The following is a 20,160-nucleotide window of genomic DNA, read 5'->3' on the forward strand; positions in this document are numbered from 1 at the left end:
AGAGACTAGTTAACACTTGAACAGCTGATGAAGGGAAGAGACTAGTTAACACTTGAACAGCTGATGAAGGGAAGAGACTAGTTAACACTTGAACCGCTGATGAAGGGAAGAGACTAGTTAACACTTGAACCGCTGATGAAGGGAAGAGACTAGTTAACACTTGAACAGCTTATGAAGGGAAGAGACTAGTTAACACTTGAACAGCTGATGAAGGGAAGAGACTAGTTAACACTTGAACCGCTGATGAAGGGAAGAGACTAGTTAACACTTGAACCGCTGATGAAGGGAAGAGACTAGTTAACACTTGAACCGCTGATGAAGGGAAGAGACTAGTTAACACTTGAACCTCTGATGAAGGGAAGAGACTAGTTAACACTTGAACTGCTGATGAAGGGAAGAGACTAGTTAACACTTGAACTGCTGATGAAGGGAAGAGACTAGTTAACACTTGAACCGCTGATGAAGGGAAGAGACTAAACTATACCCAAACTGAACCTAAACTACACCCAAACTGAACCTAAACTGAACCTAAACTGAACCTAAACTGAACCTAAACAAACCCAAACTAATGTCACACATCCGGTATAAGAACAGATGAGATAAATGAAGTAAAGTATGATGGGCGAGTTGATAATCGAGGGGAAGTGAACGATGCATCGTGATGTCATCACCAATTGTGAATAAAGACCAGGGCCGTTCTATTGTAACGATCCTCTATCAGTCCCTCTATCAGTCCAGCAATGTACCCCTCTATCAGTCCCTCTATCAGTCCAGCAATGTACCCCTCTATCAGTCCAGCAATGTACCCCTCTATCAGTCCAGCAATGTACCCCTCTATCAGTCCAGCAATGTACCCCTCTATCAGTCCAGCAATGTACCCCTCTATCAGTCCAGCAATGTACCCCTCTATCAGTCCAGCAATGTACCCCTCTATCAGTCCAGCAATGTACCCCTCTATCAGTCCAGCAATGTACCCCTCTATCAGTCCAGCAATGTACCCCTCTATCAGTCCAGCAATGTACCCCTCTATCAGTCCAGCAATGTACCCCTCTATCAGTCCAGCAATGTACCCCTCTATCAGTCCATCAAATCCAAGCAGGTTTATCAGTCTACTCTGGCTTACTTCTGGTGCACAGTGAGTGTGTGTGTTTCCTCTGTTATAACATCTGAACAAAAACAACTCCGATGGCAGAGGAAGAAATGAATCATGACATCTCTGATGATTTATTCTTCTGATTCTGAGCCTCAGCCTGAACCTTGACCTCCGAGGCCTAAGCTTCAACAACAACAAAAAGATAAGCCAGAACTGCGAGCACTGAGCAGGTAACCCACACCACCACCACCACCACCACCACCACCACCACCACCACCACCACCACCACCCACACCACCATCACCCACACCACCACCACCACCACGACCATCACCCACACCACCACCACCACCACCACCACCACCACCACCACCACCACCATCACCACCACGACCATCACCACCACCACCACCACCACGACCATCACCACCACCACCACCACCACCACCACCACCACGACCATCACCACCACCACCACCACGACCACCACCACCACCACCACCACCACCACCACCACCACCACCCACACCACCACCACCACCACCACCACCACCACCACCCACACCACCACCACCACCACCACCACCACCACCACCACCACCATCACCACCATCACCACCACCACCACCACCACCCACACCACCACCACCACCACCACCACCACCACCATCACCACCACCACCACCACCACCACCACCACCACCACCACGACCATCACCACCACCACCACCACCACCACCACGACCACCACCACCACCACCACCACCACCACCACCACCACCACCACCACCACCCACACCACCACCACCACCACCACCACCACCCACACCACCACCACCACCACCACCCACACCACCACCACCACCCCCACCACCACCACCACCATCAAATCAAATCAAATCAAATTTATTTTTTCAAATCAAATTTATTTATATAGCCCTTCGTACATCAGCTGATATCTCAAAGTGCTGTACAGAAACCCAGCCTAAAACCCCAAACAGCAAGCAATGCAGGTGTAGAAGCACGGTGGCTAGGAAAAACTCCCTAGAAAGGCCAAAACCTAGGAAGAAACCTAGAGAGGAACCAGGCTATGTGGGGTGGCCAGTCCTCTTCTGGCTGTGCCGGGTGGAGATTATAACAAAACATGGTCAAGATGTTCAAATGTTCATAAATGACCAGCATGGTCGAATAATAATAAGGCAGAATAGTTGAAACTGGAGCAGCAGCACAGTCAGGTGGACTGGGGACAGCAAGGAGTCATCATGTCAGGTATTCCTGGGGCATGGTCCTATGGCTCAGGTCCTCCGAGAGAGAGAAAGAAAGAGAGAATTAGAGAGAGCATATGTGGGATGGCCAGTCCTCTTCTGGCTGTGCCGGGTGGAGATTATAACAGAACATGGCCAAGATGTTCAAATGTTCATAAATGACCAGCATGGTCGAATAATAATAAGGCAGAACAGTTGAAACTGGAGCAGCAGCACAGCCAGGTGGACTGGGGACAGCAAGGAGTCATCATGTCAGGTAGTCCTGGGGCATGGTCCTAGGGCTCAGGTCCTCCGAGAGAGAGAAAGAGAGAAGGAGAGAATTAGAGAACGCACACTTAGATTCACACAGGACACCGAATAGGACAGGAGAAGTACTCCAGATATAACAAACTGACCCTAGCCCCCCGACACATAAACTACTGCAGCATAAATACTGGAGGCTGAGACAGGAGGGGTCAGGAGACACTGTGGCCCCATCCGAGGACACCCCCGGACAGGGCCAAACAGGAAGGATATAACCCCACCCACTTTGCCAAAGCACAGCCCCCACAACACTAGAGGGATATCTTCAACCACCAACTTACCATCCTGAGACAAGGCTGAGTATAGCCCACAAAGACCTCCGCCACGGCACAACCCAAGGGGGGGGGGGGGGGGGCGCCAACCCAGACAGGATGACCACATCAGTGACTCAACCCACTCAGGTGACGCACCCCCTCCAGGGACGGCATGAGAGAGCCCCAGTAAAGCCAGTGACTCAGCCCCTGTAATAGGGTTAGAGGCAGAGAATCCCAGTGGAAAGAGGGGAACCGGCCAGGCAGAGACAGCAAGGGCGGTTCGTTGCTCCAGAGCCTTTCCGTTCACCCTCCCACTCCTGGGCCAGACTACACTCAATCATATGACCCACTGAAGAGATGAGTCTTCAGTAGAGACTTAAAGGTTGAGACCGAGTTTGCGTCTCTGACATGGGTAGGCAGACCGTTCCATAAAAATGGAGCTCTATAGGAGAAAGCCCTGCCTCCAGCTGTTTGCTTAAAAATTCTAGGGACAATTAGGAGGCCTGCGTCTTGTGACCGTAGCGTACGTGTAGGTATGTACGGCAGGACCAAATCAGAGAGATAGGTAGGAGCAAGCCCATGTAATGCTTTGTAGGTTAGCAGTAAAACCTTGAAATCAGCCCTTGCTTTGACAGGAAGCCAGTGTAGAGAGGCTAGCACTGGAGTAATATGATCAAATTTTTTGGTTCTAGTCAGGATTCTAGCAGCCGTATTTAGCACTAACTGAAGTTTATTTAGTGCTTTATCCGGGTAGCCGGAAAGTAGAGCATTGCAGTAGTCTAACCTGGAAGTGACAAAAGCATGGATTAATTTTTCTGCATCATTTTTGGACAGAAAGTTTCTGATTTTTGCAATGTTACGTAGATGGAAAAAAGCTGTCCTTGAAATGGTCTTGATATGTTCTTCAAAAGAGAGATCAGGGTCCAGAGTAACGCCGAGGTCCTTCACAGTTTTATTTGAGACGACTGTACAACCATTAAGATTAATTGTCAGATTCAACAGAAGATCTCTTTGTTTCTTGGGACCTAGAACAAGCATCTCTATTTTGTCCGATTTTAAAAGTAGATAGTTTGCAGGCATCCACTTCCTTATGTCTGAAACACATTCTTCTAGCAAGGGCAATTTTGGGGCTTCACCATGTTTAATTGAAATGTACAGCTGTGTGTCATCCGCATAGCAGTGAAAGTTAACATTATGTTTTCGAATGACATCCCCAAGAGGTAAAATATATAGTGAAAACAATAGTGGTCCTAAAACGGAACCTTGAGGAACACCGAAATTTACAGTTGATTTGTCAGAGGACAAACCATTCACAGAGACAAACTGATATCTTTCCGACAGATAAGATCTAAACCAGGCCAGAACTTGTCCGTGTAGACCAATTTGGGTTTCCAATCTCTCCAAAAGAATGTGGTGATCGATGGTATCAAAAGCAGCACTAAGGTCTAGGAGCACGAGGACAGATGCAGAGCCTCGGTCCGATGCCATTAAAATGTCATTTACCACCTTCACAAGTGCCGTCTCAGTGCTATGATGGGGTCTAAAACCAGACTGAAGCATTTCGTATACATTGTTTGTCTTCAGGAAGGCAGTGAGTTGTTGCGCAACAGCCTTTTCTAAAATTTTTGAGAGGAATGGAAGATTCGATATAGGCCGATAGTTTTTTATATTTTCTGGGTCAAGGTTTGGCTTTTTCAAGAGAGGCTTTATTACTGCCACTTTTAGTGAGTTTGGTACACATCCGGTGGATAGAGAGCCGTTTATTATGTTCAACATAGGAGGGCCAAGCACAGGAAGCAGCTCTTTCAGTAGTTTAGTTGGAATAGGGTCCAGTATGCAGCTTGAAGGTTTAGAGGCCATGATTATTTTCATCATTGTGTCAAGAGATATAGTACTAAAACACTTGAGCGTCTCTCTTGATCCTAGGTCCTGGCAGAGTTGTGCAGACTCAGGACAACTGAGCTTTGAAGGAATACGCAGATTTAAGGAGGAGTCCGTAATTTGCTTTCTAATAATCATAATCTTTTCCTCAAAGAAGTTCATGAATTTATCACTGCTAAAGTGAAAGTCATCCTCTCTTGGGGAATGCTGCTTTTTAGTTAGCTTTGCGACAGTATCAAAAAGGAATTTCGGATTGTTCTTATTTTCCTCAATTAAGTTAGAAAAATAGGATGATCGAGCAGCAGTAAGGGCTCTTCGGTACTGCACAGTACTGTCTTTCCAAGCTAGTCGGAAGACTTCCAGTTTGGTGTGGCGCCATTTCCGTTCCAATTTTCTGGAAGCTTGCTTCAGAGCTCGGGTATTTTCTGTGTACCAGGGAGCTAGTTTCTTATGAGAAATGTTTTTAGTTTTTAGGGGTGCAACTGCATCTAGGGTATTGCGCAAGGTTAAGTTGAGTTCCTCAGTTAGGTGGTTAACTGATTTTTGTCCTCTGGCGTCCTTGGGTAGACAGAGGGAATCTGGAAGGACATCAAGGAATCTTTGTGTTGTCTGTGAATTTATAGCACGACTTTTGATGATCCTTGGTTGGGGTCTGAGCAGATTATTTGTTGCAATTGCAAACGTAATAAAATGGTGGTCCGATAGTCCAGGATTATGAGGAAAAACATTAAGATCCACAACATTTATTCCATGGGACAAAACTAGGTCCAGCGTATGACTGTGACAGTGAGTGGGTCCAGAGACATGTTGGACAAAACCCACTGAGTCGATGATGGCTCCGAAAGCCTTTTGGAGTGGGTCTGTGGACTTTTCCATGTGAATATTAAAGTCACCAAAGATTAGAATATTATCCGCTATGACTACAAGGTCCGATAGGAATTCAGGGAACTCAGTGAGGAACACTGTATATGGCCCAGGAGGCCTGTAAACAGTAGCTATAAAAAGTGATTGAGTAGGCTGCATAGATTTCATGACTAGAAGCTCAAAAGATGAAAACGTCATTTTTTTTTTTGTAAATTGAAATTTGCTATCGTAAATGTTAGCAACACCTCCGCCTTTGCGGGATGCACGGGGGATATGGTCACTAGTGTAGCCAGGAGGTGAGGCCTCATTTAACACAGTAAATTCATCAGGCTTAAGCCATGTTTCAGTCAGGCCAATCACATCAAGATTATGATCAGTGATTAGTTCATTGACTATAATTGCCTTTGAAGTAAGGGATCTAACATTAAGTAGCCCTATTTTGAGATGTGAGGTATCATGATCTCTTTCAATAATGACAGGAATGGAGGTGGTCTTTATCCTAGTGAGATTGCTAAGGCGAACACCGCCATGTTTAGTTTTGCCCAACCCAGGTCGAGGCACAGACACGGTCTCAATGGTGATAGCTGAGCTGACTACACTGACTGTGCTAGTGGCAGACTCCACTATGCTGGCAGGCTGGCTAACAGCCTGCTGCCTGGCCTGCACCCTATTTCATTGTGGAGCTAGAGGAGTTAGAGCCCTGTCTATGTTGGTAGATAAAATGAGAGCACCCCTCCAGCTAGGATGGAGTCCGTCACTCCTCAGCAGGTCAGGCTTGGTCCTGTTTGTGGGTGAGTCCCAGAAAGAGGGCCAATTATCTACAAATTCTATCTTTTGGGAGGGGCAGAAAACAGTTTTCAACCAGCGATTGAGTTGTGAGACTCTGCTGTAGAGCTCATCACTCCCCCTAACTGGGAGGGGGCCAGAGACAATTACTCGATGCCGACACATCTTTCTAGCTGATTTACACGCAGAAGCTATGTTGCGCTTGGTGATCTCTGACTGTTTCATCCTAACATCGTTGGTGCCGACGTGGATAACAATATCTCTATACTCTCTACACTCGCCAGTTTTAGCTTTAGCCAGCACCATCTTCAGATTAGCCTTAACGTCGGTAGCCCTGCCCCCCGGTAAACAGTGTATGATCGCTGGATGATTCGTTTTAAGTCTAATACTGCGGGTAATGGAGTCGCCAATGACTAGAGTTTTCAATTTGTCAGAGCTAATGGTGGGAAGCTTCGGCGTCTCAGACCCCGTAACGGGAGGAGGAGAGACCAGAGAAGACTCGGCCTCTGACTCCGACCCGCTGCTTAATGGGGAAAACCGGTTGAAAGTTTCTGTCGGCTGAATGAGCGACACCGGTTGAGCGTTCCTACAGCATTTCCTTCCAGAAACCGTGAGAAAGTTGTCCGGCTGCGGGGACTGTGCCAGGGGATTTATACTACTATCTGTACTTACTGGTGGCACAGACGCGGTTTCATCCTTTCCTACACTGAAATTACCCTTGCCTAGCGATTGCGTCTGAAGCTGGGCTTGTAGCACAGCTATCCTCGCCGTAAGGCGAGTACAGCGACTGCAATTAGAAGGCATCATGTTAATGTTACTACTTAGCTTCGGCTGTTGGAGGTCCTGACGAACCGTGTCCAGATAAAGCGTCCGGAGTGAAAAAGTTGAGTAGGAAAAAACAAAAATATAAACGGTAATTAAAAAGTAAAAACCGTAAATTTGTCAGGTAGCAAAACAGGTTGGCAACAAAACGCACAGCAACTCAAAAACAAGTCTGCAAGTCGTGACCGGAAATGACGTCTTGTTGAGATGACTGAACAGCTTCCATCACCATCACCACCACCACCACCACCACCCACACCACCACCACCACCACCACCACCACCACCACCCACACCACCACCACGACCACCACCACCACCACCACCACCACCCACACCACCACCACCACCACCACCACCACCACCACCACCACCACCATCACCATCACCACCACCACCACCATCACCCACACCACCACCACCACCACCACCACCACCACCATCACCCACACCACCACCACCACCACCACCACCACCACCACCCACACCACCACCACCACCACCACCATCACCCACACCACCACCACCACCACCACCACCACCAAATGAAATGGTGAGACAAGGAGAAAAAGGAAAGGGACTGGTAATAATGGAAAAGATCCACATCGGGCAGCAGGTCAGCGAGTGGTCAGGGAGAATGTGGTGATGAGGCTTGTGGAACCTTACGTTGGCGAGTGGCGGGAGAAATGTCACCATGGACAAATTATTTTTCACTTCACTGTCGTTGACGAACAAGTTACTGGCAAATAAAACGAGCCTAGTTGGCCACCATGAGGGAAAATAAGCGAGACGGGTGCGCCCTCCCTCTGCGCAAAATAAGGCATCTGCACGGCCGGTGTACTTCACAACTGTGCTGAAGACTCACACTTTTCCAAGAACATTTCTGTCATTAACACCATGCATCGGATAGTTGCCGTCTCCGGGGACACAATAAGGAGAGAACTACAACCCAAGGTACAGTTGCCGTCGCCGGGGACACAATAAGGAGAGAACTACAACCCAAGGTACAGTTGCCGTCGCCGGGGACACAATAAGGAGAGAACTACAACCCAAGGTACAGTTGCCGTCTCCATGGACACAATAAGGAGAGAACTACAACCCAAGGTACAGTTGAAGTCAGAAGTTTACATATACCTTAGCCAAATATATTTAAACTCATTTTTTCACAATTCCTGACATTTAATTCTAGTAAAAATTCCCTGTCTTAGGTTAGTTAGGCCACTTTATTTTAAGAATGTGAAATGTCAGAATAATAGTAGAGAGAATTATTTATTTCTGCTTTCATTTCTTTCCTCACATTCCCAGTGGGTCAGAAGTTTACATACACTGAATTAGTATTTGGTAGCATTGCCTTTAAATTGTTTAACTTGGGTCAAACGTTTTGGGTAGCCTTCCACAAGCTTCCCACAATAAGTTGGGTGAACTTTGGCCCATTCCTCCTGACAGAGCTGGTGTAACTGAGTCAGGTTTGTAGGCCTCCTTGCTCGCACACGCTTTTTCAGTTCTAACCACACATTTTCTGTAGGTTTGAAGACCGGGCTTTGTGATGGCCACTCCAATACCTTGACTTTGTTGTCCATAAGCCATTTTGCCACAACTTTGGAATTATGCTTGGGGTCATTGTCCATTTCGAAGACCCATTTGTGACCAAGCTTTAACTTCCTGACTGATGTCTTGAGATGTTGCTTCAATATATCCACATAATTTTCCTTTCTCATGATGCCATCTATTTTGTGAAGTGCACCAGTCCCTCCTGCAGCAAAGCACCCCCACAACATGATGCTGCCACCCCCGTGCTTCACGTGCTGAGCGACCTTTCAGGTTATGTCGATATAGGACTCGTTTTACTGTGGATATTGATACTTTTGTACCTGTTTCCTCCAGCATCTTCACAAGGTCCATTGCTGTTGTTCTGGGATTGATTTGCACTTTTTGCACCAAAGTACGTTCATCTCCAGGAGACAGAACGTGTCTACTTCCTGAGTGGTATGACGGCTGCGTGGTCCCATGGAGTTTATCCTTGCATACTATTGTTTGTACAGATGAACGTGGTACCTTCAGGCGTTTGGAAATTGCTCGCAAGGATGAACCAGACTTGTGGAGCTCTACAATTTCTTTTCTAAGGTCTTGGCTGATTTCTTTTGATTTTCCCCATGATGTCAAGCAAAGAGGCACTGAGTTTGAAGGTAGGCCTTGAACTACATCCACAGGTACACCTCCAATAGACTCAAATTATGTCTATTGGCTCATCAGAAGGTTCTAATGCCATGATATTTGCTGGAATTTTCCATGCTGTTTAAAGGCACAGTCAACTTAGTGTATGTAAACTTCTGACCCACTGGAATTGTGATACAGTGAATTATTAGTGAAATCATCTGTCTGTAAACAATTGTTGGAAAAATGACTTGTGTCATGCACAAAGTAGATGTCCTAACCGACTTGCCAAAACTATAGTTTGTTCACAAGACATTTGTGGTGGTTGAAAAACGAGTTTTAATGACTCTAAGTGTATGTAAACTTCCGGCTTCAACTGTATATCACATAATAACATAACATAATATGCATCGCCTTCTATAGATACACTTCTGAAGTGCGTTATGCTCTTCTGTATAACACGTTTTTCACACAGACAGGTGAGGAGACTTTAGGCTGGCTAGCCTTTCACACAGACAGGTGAGGAGACTTTAGGCTAGCCTTTCACACAGACAGGTGAGGAGACTTTAGGCTGGCTAGCCTTTCACACAGACAGGTGAGGAGACTTTAGGCTGGCTAGCCTTTCACACAGACAGGTGAGGAGACTTTAGGCTAGCCTTTCACACAGACAGGTGAGGAGACTTTAGGCTGGCTAGCCTTTCACACAGACAGGTGAGGAGACTTTAGGCTGGCTAGCCTTTCACACAGACAAGTGAGGAGACTTTAGGCTGGCTAGCCTTTCACACGGACAGGTGAGGAGACTTTAGGCTGACTAGCCTTTCATACAGACAGGTGAGGAGACTTTAGGCTGACTAGCCTTTCACACAGACAGGTGAGGAGACTTTAGGCTGGCTAGCCTTTCACACAGACAGGTGAGGAGACTTTAGGCTAGCCTTTCACACAGACAGGTGAGGAGACTTTAGGCTGGCTAGCCTTTCACACAGACAGGTGAGGAGACTTTAGGCTGGCTAGCCTTTCACACAGACAAGTGAGGAGACTTTAGGCTGGCTAGCCTTTCACACAGACAGGTGAGGAGACTTTAGGCCGACTAGCCTTTCACACAGACAGGTGAGGAGACTTTAGGCTGACTAGCCTTTCACACAGACAGGTGAGGAGACTTTAGGCCGACTAGCCTTTCATACAGACAGGTGAGGAGACTTTAGGCCGACTAGCCTTTCACACAGACAGGTGAGGAGACTTTAGGCTGACTAGCCTTTCACACAGACAGGTGAGGATACTTTAGGCTAGCCTTTTCAGCTCATTCCAAGCTGCTTTTCCTCTGCTTGACGTGTCTTTCTGGGACCTGTTTGAGGAGGAGATATGTTTAGTTAAGGTGTAGCTGCCATACTTACAGGCAGGGCGTTTCTCATGTTAAATATGTCAGCAACCGCCCAACTATACAGTACCAGTCAAACGTTTGGAGACATCTACTCATTCATGGGGTTTTCTTTGTCTTTTTACTATGTTCTACATAGTAGAATAATAGTGAAGACATCACAACTATGAAATTACACATATGGAATCATGCAGTAACCAAAATAGTGTTTTAAATTTTAGATTCTTCAAATAGCTACTCTTTGCCTTGATGACAGCTCTTTACACACTCTTGACATTCTCTCAACCAGCTTTTCCAACAGTCCTGAAGGAGTTCCCACATATACTGAGTACTTGTTGAGTACTTTTCCTTCACTCTGCAGTCCAACTCATCCCAAACCATCTCAATTTGTGTGATTGGGGTCAGGGGGATTGAGGAGACCATGTCATCAGATGCAGCACTCCATCACTCTCCTTCTTGGTCAAATAGCCCTTATACAACCTGGAGTTGTGTTTTGGGTCATTGTCCTGTTAAAAAACAAATGATAGTCCCACTAAAACACAAGCACAAACCAGATGGGATGGCGTATCACTGCAGAATGCTGTGGTAGCCATGCTGGTTAAGTGCGCCTTGAATACTAAATAAGTCTCTGACCTCAATTATTTGCAGGACAGACATTCTGTAAATAGCTAATAAAGTTCTACAAGTAACTCAAAAATGCTACATGTGCAAAACAAATATTAAACAGCAATGCTGTTTTTGGAAGACGCTAACCACTAACTAACCTAGATAGCTATAGCTACTAAATTAGCAAACCAAATGAAAAACTGCATTTAACACATTTTAGACAGTTAAACTTAATTGTTATTGAAAGTTGATCAACTTGTAACTTCACGTTTGAGAAAATGGCCTTTGACACACCTACTGGAGAGCTCTCTTTTGTCTACATGATTTAATGGAAACACCCATTCAGCATCGTTCACACCCTGTCAAGCCTTTGCCCCACCCATCTCTTTAAGAATTCACATGTGAGGCAATGTGCTAAACAGAGGGAGTAAGGTAGTGTAGTAAACAACCAAAGATTTCATGACTTTAAGTGGTGAATGTAGAAGCAAAAAGTAGTCCACTATGCAAGTAATCATTTGCCTGTACCGTTTACACCTTCTGTATCCTGTGACAAATAAATACTATAATAATATATATAATATACTTTGATTTTATTTGATGAAGTGTGTGTCTATCAGAGACCGTAATATGAAGAACAACAACACATTCATCAAAGTCAGATTAGGATATAGGCCTAGATAAAGAGTGTTTTTGGGAGTCGTTTGTTTAGACATATAGGTAATTAGCTAGCTTGTTAAACAATGAACCATAATCCCAACCCATACTACTAGCATTACAAACTGATTTTCATAGCTAGCCACCATACATTAATCTGCAGGTAGCTAAAGCTAACCAACTAGGTTCAATGTTAGCTAGAAACATTTTAGGCGCTATATCCATAACTAGCAATGCAAATGGATTTCTGAGATTACTACACAGATCATACACATAATGTTAGCTAGCGAGCCAGCCACCTAACATCAGCTAGCTAGCTAGCTAACAGTATGCTTTAACTTGTATTGAAAACAACTTTCTGACAAAATTATAAATATATGATATCTGAAAATGTAGCTAGACTCTTACATGATGAACGCTTCTCCCTCTGTCATGGGGGCCATGGTTGCCCTTAGTTTGAAGATGTAATCCGGAGAGAAGTGTTTTATACAACAGCCTTCTGTGTTCTCCAGGGCCTAAAATGTACAGTACAAGACACTGTGGCAGGTAGATGAAAAAATCTGATGACAAAATATGTTTTTGCCATAATGACAAAAAACAAGAAAAAGAAATGGATGACCATGCTTCATAATATTTTCTAAAATAAGAAGTATATTAGTCAGAAGAAATGTGGTATATTGCTAATTTTCATTTCATTTTATAAAATGTTCAGCTGCCCCTTTAAGGGTGGGAGGTTACTGTGGTAACGGGGCCACTCGAGTCCTGTCACGTGTGAGATTTGGGATCTGATGAGGTTTTGGGATCTGACTCTTCGTTGTCAGCTGAAGCAGCAGACTCAAACTAACGTTGGGAAAAAAAACGAGCTTGTTAACAAAACATTGGAAATAAACATCAGGACAAAGTCTCATTTTGTAGAATTTTGAGTTAATTAGACCAACAGCTTTTATGCACCTCCAATCTATCAGCATTTCACTCAGTGAGCGCACAGCTCTTCCGCCAGGCGGTGTTTCTGTGCGATGTGGGATATAGGATTCATGTTTCTTTGTGCGATTAGCAGCTATGAAACGAAACAATAGACATACTTTGAAAACAGCTACTGCAGAATTTTTCTAACAATAAATCGGAACACATGCTCATACTTCTGACATTTTTATTTTTAATTGTACTGTACGTTTTTATTTTTAATTGTACTGTAGCCCTGCAAATTGACCACCCGCCAACATGGCTGGTGAAAGAGACATTCTTACCCGCCAGAACCTAAATTTACCCGCATTTAGCGGGTGGTAATTTTATGCCCTCGTGTTCTCTTCCCGACTCCCTTCTAGAAAGGATTATCGACACATACTGAGCAGCTCATGGTATTGACAGAAGCATGTTACATGGCAGACCAATCCAAACTCATTCTCTCTGCATGTCCAGCCCATCCATTTATCTCAGCCAATCATGGCTAGCAGGAAGGTTCCTAACTTTTTTTCCATGGCTAAACCAACTAGGCCCGTAATTTAACAATTTTATTCATATTTACAGATTACAGCAAGTTTGTTATTATAAAAGTTCATTCACTTGTTCTAGAATACGTTTCGGCCCGAAAAACAAATGATTCTCCTGTGAAGTGAAAGATATTAAAAAGAGACTCAGTCTATGCTTTTAATTATAGTCACCAATCTACCACTGAGGAGATTAAAGTGTGCAATCTCTTTTTTATCAAAGCTAGAAGAAAGCTAGAAGCTTTTGAATTTATAAATGAATGATACATACCCTTTTTATTCTTGACTAATATAACTTATAAATTCCTTTTTTATAAATGCATTATGAGCTTAGTACATCTGTCATATAAGCTGGTTTTACTCCAATGTTTATAAACAATGTAAATGTAAACAAACACTGTATCGCATCAAAACATAATTAAAACTATCATGTTCATATCATCGATGGTAAGTCCTTGCATCCCTATGAATTTGATAATGGATACATTTCTCCAAGCCCATCCATCAGCTTTTTACCAAAACAGGTTATGGTTATGGTTATGGGTTATGGGTTATGGTTATGGTTTATGGTTATGGTTATGGTTATGGTTATGGTTATGTTAATGGTTATGGTTATAGGTTATGGGTTATGGTTATGTTTATGGGTTATGGTTATGGGTTATGTTAATGGTTATGGTTATAGGTTATGGGTTATGGTTATGGTTATGGTTATGGGTTATGGGTTATGGTTATGGTTTATGGTTATGGTTATGGTTATGGTTATGTTAATGGTTATGGTTATAGGTTATGGGTTATGGTTATGTTTATGGGTTATGGTTATGGGTTATGTTAATGGTTATGGTTATAGGTTATGGGTTATGGTTATGGTTATGGGTTATGGGTTATGGTTATGTTAATGGTTATGGTTATGGTTTATGGTTTATGGTTATGGTTATGGGTTATGGGTTATGGTTATGTTAATGATTTATGGTTGGTTATGTTTATGGTTATTGTTTATGGTTTATGGTTATGGTTTATGGTTTATGGTTATGGTTTATGGTTATGGTTATGGTTATGGTTTATGGTTTATGGTTATGGTTTATGGTTTATGGTTTATGGTTATGGTTTATGGTTTATGGTTATGGTTTATGGTTATGGTTATGGTTATGGGTTATGGTTATGGTTTATGGTTTATGGTTTATGGTTATGGTTTATGGTTATGGTTATGGGTTATGGTTATGGTTTATGGTTATGGTTATGGGTTATGGTTATGGTTATGGTTATGGGTTATGGTTATGGTTATGGGTTATGGTTTATGGTTATGGGTTATGGTTATGGTTATGGTTATGGTTATGGGTTATGGTTATGGTTATGGTTATGGTTATGGTTTATGGTTATGGTTATGGGTTATGGTTATGGTTATGGTTATGGTTATGGGTTATGGTTATGGTTTATGGTTTATGGTTATGGTTTATGGTTATGGTTATGGGTTATGGTTATGGTTTATGGTTATGGTTATGGGTTATGGTTATGGTTATGGTTTATGGTTATGGTTATGGTTTATGGTTATGGTTATGGTTATGGGTTATGGTTATGTTAATGGTTTATGGTTATGGTTATGGTTATGTTAATGGTTATGGTTATGGTTTATGGTTTATGGTTATGGTTATGGGTTATGGTTATGGGTTATGTTAATGGTTATGGTTATGGGTTATGGGTTATGGTTATGGTTATGGGTTATGGGTTATGGGTTATGGTTATGTTAATGGTTATGGTTATGGTTATGGTTTATGGTTTATGGTTATGGTTATGGGTTATGGGTTATGGTTATGGTTATGGTTATGGTTTATGGTTATGGTTTATGGTTATGGTTATGGTTATGGTTATGGGTTATGGTTATGGTTTATGGTTATGGGTTATGGTTATGGTTATGGTTTATGGTTTATGGTTATGGTTATGGTTTATGGTTATGGTTATGGGTTATGTTTATGTTAATGGTTTATGGTTATGGTTATGGTTATGGTTATGGGTTATGGGTTATTGGTTATGTTAATGGTTATGGTTATGGGTTATGGGTTATTGGTTATGTTAATGGTTATGGGTTATGGGTTATGGTTATGGTTATGGTTATGGGTTAAGGGTTATGGTTATGTTAATGATTATGGTTTATGGTTTATGGTTTATGGTTATGGTTATGGGTTATGGGTATGGTTATGGTTATGGTTATGGTTATGGTTATGGTTTATGGTTATGGTTTATGGTTATGGTTATGGTTATGTTTTTGGTTATGGTTATGGGTTATGGTTATGGTTTATGGTTATGGTTATGGGTTATGGTTATGGTTTATGGTTTATGGTTATGGTTATGGTTATGGTTTATGGTTTATGGTTATGGTTATGGTTATGTTAATAGATTATGGTTATGGTTATGGTTATGGGTATGGTTATGTTAATAGATTATGGTTATGGTTATGGTTATGTTAATAGATTATGGTTATGGTTATGGTTATGGGTTATGGTTATGGGTTATGGTTATGTTTATGGTTTATGGTTATGGTTATGGGTTATGGTTATGTTAATAGATTATGGTTATGGTTATGGTTATGGGTATGGTTATGTTAATAGATTATGGTTATGGTTATGGTTATGTTAATAGATTATGGTTATGGTTATGTTAATAGATTATGGTTATGGTTATGGTTATGGTTATGGTTTATGGTTAATGGTTTATGGTTGTTTATGTTTATGTTAATGGTTATGGTTATGTTAATGGTTAATGGTTAATGGTTTATGGTTGTTTATGTTTATGTTAATGGTTATGGTTATGTTAATGGTTAATGGTTAATGGTTTATGGTTGTTTCTGTTTATGGTTATTGTTTATGGTTTATGGTTATGGGTTATGTTAATGGTTATGGTTATGGGTTATGGTTTATGGGAAAACCAGCTTATATTTGGGGTGTCTGCTTTATAGTTTCAATTAAGGATTTTAGCTTTAATAAAAAAATGTTTAAAAAGTGTTTTGTTTGCAGCTGGTCTGTGACTCTGTTTAGTGTAGGGGGCAGTATTCAAGAAGTTAATAACAAGTTTTTAATGCAGTAACAGTTTTCACCACTACATTGTTTAATCTCCTTGTTGTCTATGTCACCCAGAGCCTACGCAGACGCCGATCCGTCCGTCAAGCACAGCCAGCGTCCCGAGGAGAAGGAGGAGCAGTTTGTGAAAGAGGCGGAGTCGGAGAGTTTTGTGGAGGCCAGTGGCAGAGAGGAGGGTGAGGAAGACGGAGGGGACGGAAAGAAGAAGAAGAAACAACGAACAGGATTTCGTGACCGCAAGGTAATCAACAGACGTAAAACTATAAAACGACTTGCAGCCATTCAATCAGTCCACACACGTACGCATATATACATACACACACACACACTTGTTGTTGAATTGATGGAACGGCTGTTGAGTAGTTTAAAAATCAATATCTATCCAGTGATTATTCAGTGTCTGTCTATATTCTATCTGACAGATAATTAGAGACGTCCCGCGGAGATAATCAACACCGACATCTCCAGTCATAAAAACATCACCCATTTACATTTGATGTAGCTTTTACATGTTAATTGATGAGGTTGGGTTAGAAAAAAGAGAGAGATACGTATATACACACACACATACACATTACATTTGATTTGATGCCGAACTAAATGAGAGCGGATGCTCTTTCAGCTCAATGCATCAGAACACAGAGGAGGAGAGGATGTATAGATCTAACAATGGGCATCTGACTGTCTGCTGAGAGAGAGAGAGAGAGAGATAGAGAGAGAGGGGGGGAGAGATAGAGGGGGGGAGAGAGAGAGAGAGAGAGGGGAGAGAGAGAGAGGGGGAGAGATAGAGAGAGGGGGAGAGAGAGAGAGAGCGTTAGAGAGAGAGAGAGAGAGGGAGAGAGAGAGAGAGAGAGAGAGAGAGAGAGTGAGAGAGAGAGAGAGAGAGAGAGAGAGAGAGAGAGAGCAGAAGGATCCTTGCGGCAGCAGTAGTTGCAGCCTTCACTAAACTCACTGGTGTCTGGGAGCAGAGTGTAGTGCACATTAGTCATGATCGCTGTGTGTGTCAGTTTATGAACTGGGGACAATTTATTTGCATGACTGTCTGTGAATGAATACATTAGAGTTTATATGATATCTGATGTTATTTGAAGTGTGTGTGTGTGAGAGAGAGACCATAATCTCTAGGTAATGTTGTTATATACAGCTAAGTAAATAAGTATACCAAGCAGCTAGGACAGGACAGAACAGACGGCAGTGCAGTGTGAAGTCAGATGTGTGAAATCTCTTGACCCCAACAATGGCAGGAGAGTGTCACAGTCCCTCCCACCCAAATGCAGAGGCCTTTGAAGCCCCAATGGCTTATCCCTGCCCAGAGGTCATTTACAATACAGTACCCCATGGATATTAAAAATAACACTGCACGGAATAAGTACTAAAATAAGCTCCTCAGGGAAAATCCAGAGACACTATTTGCTGACTGCTACAAAGAGGAGAACATAAGCAACTTCCTTTTCCACGCAGACCCCTGGCATGGTGCTGTAAGAGCACACTACCCCTATGTCAAGAGAGAGGGTACAGAGCTATATTAACCATCCCCTGGCATGGTGCTGTAAGATCACACTACCCCTATGTCAAGAGAGAGGGTACAGAGCTATATTAACCATCCCCTGGCATGGTGCTGTAAGATCACACTACCCCTATGTCAAGAGAGAGGGTACAGAGCTATTATAACCATCCCCTGGCATGGTGCTGTAAGATCACACTACCCCTATGTCAAGAGAGAGGGTACAGAGCTATATTAACCATCCCCTGGCATGGTGCTGTAAGATCACACTACCCCTATGTCAAGAGAGAGAGGGTACAGAGCTATATTAACCAGACCATCCCCTGGCATGGTGCTATATTAACTAGACCATCCCCTGGCATGGTGCTATATTAACCAGACCATCCCCTGGCATGTTGCTATATTAACCAGACCATCCCCTGGCACAGTGCTATATTAACCAGACCATCCCCTGGCACAGTGCTATATTAACCAAACCATCCCCTGGCACAGTGCTATATTAACCAGACCATTCCCTGATACAGTGCTATATTAACCAGACCATTCCCTGGCACAGTGCTATATTAACCAGACCATTCCCTGGCACAGTGCTATATTAACCAGACCATCCCCTGGCATTGTGCTATATTAACCAGACCATCCCCTGGCATGGTGCTATATTAACCAGACCATTCCCTGGCACAGTGCTATATTAACCAGACCATCCCCTGGCATGGTGCTATATTAACTAGACCATCCCCTGGCATGGTGCTATATTAACCAGACCATCCCCTGGTATGGCACAGTGCTATATTAACTAGACCATCCCCTGGCATGGCACAGTGCTATATTAACCAGACCATTCCCTGGCATGGCACAGTGCTATATTAACCAGACCATTCCCTGGCATGGCACAGTGCTATATTAACCAGACCATTCCCTGGCATGGTGCTATATTAACCAGACCATTCCCTGGCATGGCACAGTGCTGTAAGAGCACACTACCCTTATGTCAAGAGAGAGGGTATTGGCCCAGGGTGGAAACTCAATACTAGACATTGAGGACCATGAAACTGAAACAACCTCTGTCAACAAGTACAGGTCTGGGACAGTAATGGTGCAAGGCATCCTCAAGCAGTTCCAGCAGGGCTTTTACAGAATCAAAGACAGAGGATTTGATTGGGTTTGATTTGCACTTTTCACACCACAGTACGTTCATTTCTAGGCGACAGAACGTGTCTCCTTCCTGAGCGGTATGATGGCTGCGTGGTCCCATGGTGTTGATACTTGCGTACTATTGTTTGTACAGATGAACGTGGTACCTTCAGGCGTTTGGAAATTGCTCCCAAGGATGAACCAGACTTGTGGAGGTCTACAATTGTTTTTCTGAGGTCTTGGCTGATTTCTTTTGATTTTCCCATGATGTCAAACAAAGAGGCACTGAGTTTGAAGGTAGGCCTTGAAATACATCCACAGGTACACCTCCAATTGACTCAGATGATGTCAATTAGCCTATCAGAAGCGTCTAAAGCCATGACATCATTTTCTGTAATTTTCCAAGCTGTTTAAAGGCAGTCAACTTAGTGTATGTACACTTCTGACCCACTGGAATTGTGATACAGTGAATTATAAGTGAAGTAATCTGTCTGTAAACAATTGTTGGAAAAATTACTTGTGTCATGCACAAAGTAGATGTCCTAACCGACTTGCCAAAACTATAGTTTGTTAACAAGAAATTCCGACTTCAACTGTATATTGGCCATATCACACCTATGTCCCTGCTGCCCACCCCGTGCCCCCCGCCACTGTGGCACAGACCTCAACATGACAGCAGAACATATGCCCAGGCCATGAGCAGAGCAACAGGCCCAAGCCCCATCCTGAGAGCTAAGAGGTATGTATCAGATACTCAACACACCTACTGTGGCGGTCCGGGCCTTACAAACAACAAAAACAACACTAGACACTATGGAACACACATCTTTTACTATCTCATCCTGGAATATACAAGGTCTGAGGTCATCTGCCTTTGGCCTAAAGAGCAGGAACCCAGAATTCATCAA

At 43.3% G+C, this 20,160-nt stretch overlaps 1 protein-coding gene across 1 annotated transcript in view; it reads left to right on the forward strand.

The window, feature by feature from the left end:
- The window catches only part of LOC139377184 (calcium uptake protein 1, mitochondrial-like), a 150,452-nt gene that overhangs the window by 3,080 nt on the left and 127,212 nt on the right, over positions 1 to 20,160 (forward strand). The window contains exon 2 of the mRNA XM_071120186.1: positions 16,672 to 16,855. Coding sequence (XP_070976287.1) covers positions 16,672 to 16,855 — 184 coding nt within the window. The remainder of the gene's footprint in view (positions 1 to 16,671; positions 16,856 to 20,160) is intronic.

Source organism: Oncorhynchus clarkii, chromosome 20 (assembly GCF_045791955.1).
Source record: "Oncorhynchus clarkii lewisi isolate Uvic-CL-2024 chromosome 20, UVic_Ocla_1.0, whole genome shotgun sequence".
Lineage (NCBI taxonomy): Eukaryota > Metazoa > Chordata > Actinopteri > Salmoniformes > Salmonidae > Oncorhynchus > Oncorhynchus clarkii.